Source organism: Olea europaea, chromosome 13 (assembly GCF_002742605.1).
Source record: "Olea europaea var. sylvestris chromosome 13, O_europaea_v1, whole genome shotgun sequence".
Taxonomy (NCBI): Eukaryota; Viridiplantae; Streptophyta; class Magnoliopsida; order Lamiales; family Oleaceae; genus Olea; species Olea europaea.
The window spans coordinates 23,563,907-23,569,357 of NC_036249.1; the positions used below are offsets into that span (position 1 = coordinate 23,563,907).

The 5,451-nt window shown below is 37.7% G+C and overlaps 2 protein-coding genes across 2 annotated transcripts; one reads left to right on the forward strand and one right to left on the reverse strand.

Annotated features, from left to right (window-relative positions):
- The first annotated feature begins 729 nt into the window (after positions 1 to 729).
- Positions 730 to 2,423, forward strand: LOC111407940 (probable receptor-like protein kinase At5g20050). Its single transcript, XM_023037665.1, has one exon. The coding sequence runs from the start codon at positions 936 to 938 to the stop codon at positions 2,289 to 2,291; it is 1,356 nt and encodes a 451-aa protein (XP_022893433.1). The 5' UTR covers positions 730 to 935; the 3' UTR covers positions 2,292 to 2,423.
- LOC111407938 (pentatricopeptide repeat-containing protein At1g08070, chloroplastic) lies at positions 2,369 to 4,827 on the reverse strand. The gene has a single exon (XM_023037664.1). It carries the CDS (start codon positions 4,713 to 4,715, stop codon positions 2,499 to 2,501), a length of 2,217 nt encoding a protein of 738 aa, XP_022893432.1. The 5' UTR covers positions 4,716 to 4,827; the 3' UTR covers positions 2,369 to 2,498.
- Positions 4,828 to 5,451: the final 624 nt, after the last annotated feature.

Below are 5,451 nucleotides of genomic sequence, written 5' to 3' on the forward strand. Positions count from 1 at the left end.
ATAATGTATTTGTGGATATACACACATTTATTACACAGGTTGACTCGATATATCATATTCCCAAAAATAATAAGTTGATTTGTCTAATTTTTCAGGCCATTATTTGTATGCCTATTCAAAAAGTCAAAGTTAGACTATTGAGTCATTTTCATATTTATGTAATACATTTAGATTAAGCCCTTATTCGATATAGATTAAAATAAGTATTTAGTATATTTTAATAATAGTTGATAAAATGTGTGGTTGAAAAGACGTGGATTACATGAAATATTTGATTAAAATTAATTGTTGACTTTAAGTTTTTAAGTAAATTAAAATCTGATCAAATTTGGGCTAAATATTAATTACTCCTGCAATAAGAAGCTTCCATAAAATTACGATTTTCAAAAGGTCAATTGGATGAATATGGAGAAGGGTTAAACAAACGAACCTTGCTACATATATATTAAAATTTACATAAGAAATTACATAATTTCCATATAAAATTTTTCATTCAATCTTTTCCTTCCACTTCATTTTCGGTTACTGCTTATGTACCATTTTTATGTATAAATAGCAAATTCTAAAAGCAAAAAAGGAATTTTTTTTTTTTTTTTTTGCTTAATTAGGATTATTGACAGATAACTTAGGTGAACATCCATTGACTTTGTCAGTTAAATGGGGAAGAAAAATACACAAAAACAAATGGTCTTTTGTGTATAGTCAATCAATTTGGCCAATATGAACGTTCTTTATTTCTTTATAGTCTACGTTGCAACTCGGATAAATAAAATATTGCACGATCATTGTACCTCTTCTTCCCAGAAAATAAGCAAGTAAATTTTATTACAAGTGTTTGATTTTATTTTATTTTTTAATGTATTTCAGTTACCAACAAACATGAAAATCAGAAGAAGAAATTTTCGTTTATTCTTGATAACAGCAATGCAAAATTGATGGAAGACAAAAAGGCAAATTTGATTGCATTTTCCATTGTAATTTTGCTCGTAATTGTCATTATCATTGCTCGTTTATTCTTGAAACTTTCCAAGACATTTTTCCTTGTATGTGGAGCTGATATAGCAGCAATTCTAGCAGTTTTTGCAGTTATAGTAATCCGGTTTCGTTTTACCGCTCGACGAAAACAACTCGAACGGCAGTTCGATTCGGAAGGCCGGGAGCTTCGAATCGAGTACAGTTTTCTGAGGAAAGTTGCCGGAGTTCCGATAAAGTTCCGGTATCGGGACTTGGAAGTAGCGACGGATGGCTTTCGATCTATGGTAGGACGTGGGGCGTCGGCTTCAGTCTTTAAAGGGATACTCAATGATGGGACGGCAGTTGCAGTAAAAAGGATCGAAGGAGAGGAGAGAGGGGAGAAGGAATTCAAATCAGAAGTTGCAGCTATTGCTAGCGTGCAACACGTAAACCTCGTTCGCCTTCTTGGGTATTGTGTCCCGTCGGGCGGTCCTCGTTTCCTTGTTTACGACTTCATTCATAATGGCTCGTTAGATAATTGGATTTTCCCCAAGGAGGCAAGTTGTGGTCGACGTAGTGGTTGTCTGACATGGGATTCAAGATGTATAGTTGCTCTTAATGTAGCGAAAGCCCTTTCTTATTTGCACCACGATTGTCGATCTTGTATACTACATCTAGATGTGAAGCCGGAAAACATACTTCTCGACCATGATTATCACGCGCTCGTGTCAGATTTCGGGCTTGCGAAGCTAAAAGGAAGAGATGAGAGTCGAGTTGTGACGACGATCCGTGGGACCAGAGGTTACTTGGCTCCTGAATGGCTCTTGGAGAATGGAGTTTCTGAGAAATGTGATGTCTACAGCTATGGAATGGTGTTGTTAGAGATTATCGGTGGACGAAGAAACGTCCGTGTACTCGAAAATGGCAACGCTAAGTCGAAAAAAAAGTTTCAATACTTCCCAAAGACTGTGAATGAGAAATTGAAAGATGGGAAACTTATGGAAATTGTTGATCCAAGGTTGGTTGAAGATGGAGGGGTTAATGAGAGGCAATTAAAGAGACTGGTCTGTGCAGCTTTGTGGTGCATACAAGAGAAGGCCAAGCTTAGGCCAAGCATGGCTATGGTTGTGGAAATGCTCGAGGGGCGTGTACTGGTCGAAGACCCACCCGACACTCAAATGCTTATTGTTGATTTGTTATCAGTTGATGAAGAGGCAGCTGATCCTGGTTGTGCTCCCAAGCCTAGATTTGGTCTAGTGAAAAATTACCAAATGAATAGTGATATTCCTTCCACATCGAGTTACTCGGTTACAATGTCAATACTCTCAGGCCGGTAGGTTCTCAAATTAAGATCAGAGGGGAAAGGTATATTATGCTTCTCTACTCTCAACTAAATGAAATATAAGGTTTTGCATTGGACAATAATCTTCTTTTGGTCATCAAATTATAAGAACAGAGATTTCAATTGATTCATTTGTGTATCTACAGAATTACAGAATTACAAAATGACATTCACAAATTTCTTCTGTTCAAGCTGTAATGTTTTACCAGTAGTCCATGCATGAACAATTACCATCCTTGAAATGGTGGAACCGGTTGCGATCTCTAGCAATAATCTCCCTATTGAAGATCTTTGATATTAGCTTTGTGGCTGTATGGCAATTACCACATACACGAAGATTCTTAACAATCCGTAGGGTTGTCCCAGGTTTTGTATTGATCAAACCAAAAGCAATCGCCAATTTCTCGCTGTGTTGACATAGTACACCTTCCTTCCACTCCTCATCCACGTCATAATGCACCTCGGATGTATCGGGTATATGCCCAGCCATTTCTAAAAGCCTATCTACTTCATCAAGCATGTTATAGATTTCAGTACTCTGTGGATGTGATCGGTCGCTGACAAGAAACTCATGGACAACACTATCGACCTCAATGGAGGTGCAACCAGGAACTTTCTTCATTCCCTTGTCATTCAAAAATGTTCTTATTCTTGCTACGTCATCCCATCTACCTGCGCCTGCATATAAGTTTGACAAAAGTACATAAGCTCCAGGGTTATTAGGTTCCAATTTAAAAAGATTTTTGGCGGCATATTCCCCGATCTCAAGATTGTTATGGATTCTACAAGCCCCGAGCAGAGAACCCCATATAGCACCATCTGGCTCGATGTCCATTCTTTCTATCAGGGTCACTGCTTCATCAAACAGTTTTGCTCGGCCTAGTAGATCAATCATACATCCATAGTGCTGCAATTTCGGGGCACAATTATAATCTTGGATCATGGAATTAAAATATTGGCGACCAAGATCAACCAAACCAGCATGGCAACAAGCTGATAAAACACTAACAAAGGTGATCTCGTCCGGTTGGAATCCTTCTTTGCACATTTCAGAGAAAAGCTCAATTGCCTTATATGCATCTCCATGCATCGCTAACCCAGATATCATAACATTCCAAGATGCCAAACTTTTTGTTTCCATGCTGTAAAATATTTGTTTGGCAGTTTCAATGCTTCCACATTTCGCATACATATTCATGAGACTCGTCCATAGCGAGGCATTAGTGAAGTCCTGATGATGCTTATTGACATAAGCATGTATCCATTTACCAATATCAAGAGCACCCAAATGCGCACAGGCTGGAATAACATTTAAGAAAGTAACATCGTTGGGCTCTACATTTTCAAGCTGCATTTGACGAAAAACTTCCAACGCCTTTTTATGACTGCTCATGTGCGTGTAACCACCAATCATAACATTCCACGAGACAATATCTTTTTCTTGTAAATTCTCAAACAAAGTCCACGCCATATCGAGATCACCACATTTTGCATACATATCAATCAAAGCATTAACAACGCGAAGATTTGAATCATGACCATGATCTTCAATCCAAGATCTAACCGAGTTTCCTATTTCAAGAGCGCCCAAGTGAGCACATACGGAAAGAACACTCAACAATGTGCTCACATCCAGCGTAGCTTTTGCTTTCCTCATTTCTTGAAATAAGATCAGAGCCTCGTCAAACTTGCCAATTTGAGCATACCCTGATATCATAGCATTCCACGATACAACATCTCTTATGGGAATCGTATCAAACAGATTACGAGCAATATCAATGTAGCCCTTAGCGACATATCCAGTAATCAATGCTGTACAAGACACTGCATCTCTAAAATCCCCTTTATCAAACACCATCCGTGCACCATCTAAATCCCCATTCTGAGCGTACATGTTGATAAGTGAAGTATGTACAAACACATCACATTCAAGTCCAAGTTTCAATACATGGGCATGAATTTGTTTTCCCATATTTAAAGCCATGAGCTTTACACAAGATTTAAAAACAAACGGAAATGTATAAGAATTTGGTTGAAGACCCAAAATAAGCATATCTATGTAATAAATTAGAGCCGAACTAGGCGACGAGCTTAACGAGTATCCTCGAATCATCAAGTTGTATATAATGTGATTAGGATTCTCAATCGAATTGAAGATCGATACAGCATAAGAGAGGTCACCAGATGGGCTAACCGCGCAAAACTCGATAAGTTTGCTGAGTGCAAACAGGGTGTTGTGGAGTCCAAATTTGATGATTTGAGAGTGGATTTGTTTGAGATTCTTTATGCTTCTGCATTTGGAGAGGAGAGTAAGACAGGGGTGGTTTTGGAGTAGTTTATAGGGAGGGTCGGAGGACGCCGGAAGGAAGTGGTGGAGATTGGAGGATGCGGCGGCGAGCGGTGGTGCAGAAAGAGCCATATGGCGGGCAGCACTGGCATAGGCTGATTAATGTGATAACGGGCAGAATTTGATTTGAAATTACGTTAATTTCGATTGGGTAATCATGCAAATCAAAGCTCTATAATGATTGAACATTGGCTTAAATTTTAGTGTTGTTTGTCATTGGATTGAAATGCAAGCTGTGAATCTTGTGTGAATAATAAGTAAATGATAAATTGTAGATCATACAAAATATATTGATAAAAGATATGTTTAACCATTTTTGTCAAACATGTTCAGTTTAGACACTTATAGCTCTTGTTTGAGCCCCATTTCAGAGGAAAAAATGAATTTTTAAATAGTGTATTGATTAGAAATGTGTGGTTAAAAAATAAGAAAAAAAATTTGATTTACGTATAATATTATTTTATTGAAGAATGTGCAGTTGAAATGGTGTCAAATCACTGTTGAAAAATGTATTTTGATGAAAAAATGGGACTCAAACAAGGGCATAATTTGACTTCTTGTCTATATGAAATTGTCTATGTAAACAAGGATTCATTCACAGCATTCAACTGATCAAGGCATTTGGTAGACTCCTGAATGTCAAATACAAGTTTTCTCTCTCATGCTCAAGTTCATTAACCTTTTAGCGGCTCGCTCTATAAACCTTCTTTATCTTAAGACCCTTCTTAAACAATTGATTATATGCCTCACGAATCTCTATATCATCTTCAGGGTTTTCCTCATTTCTAGATTCTCCCTCGGCACACTC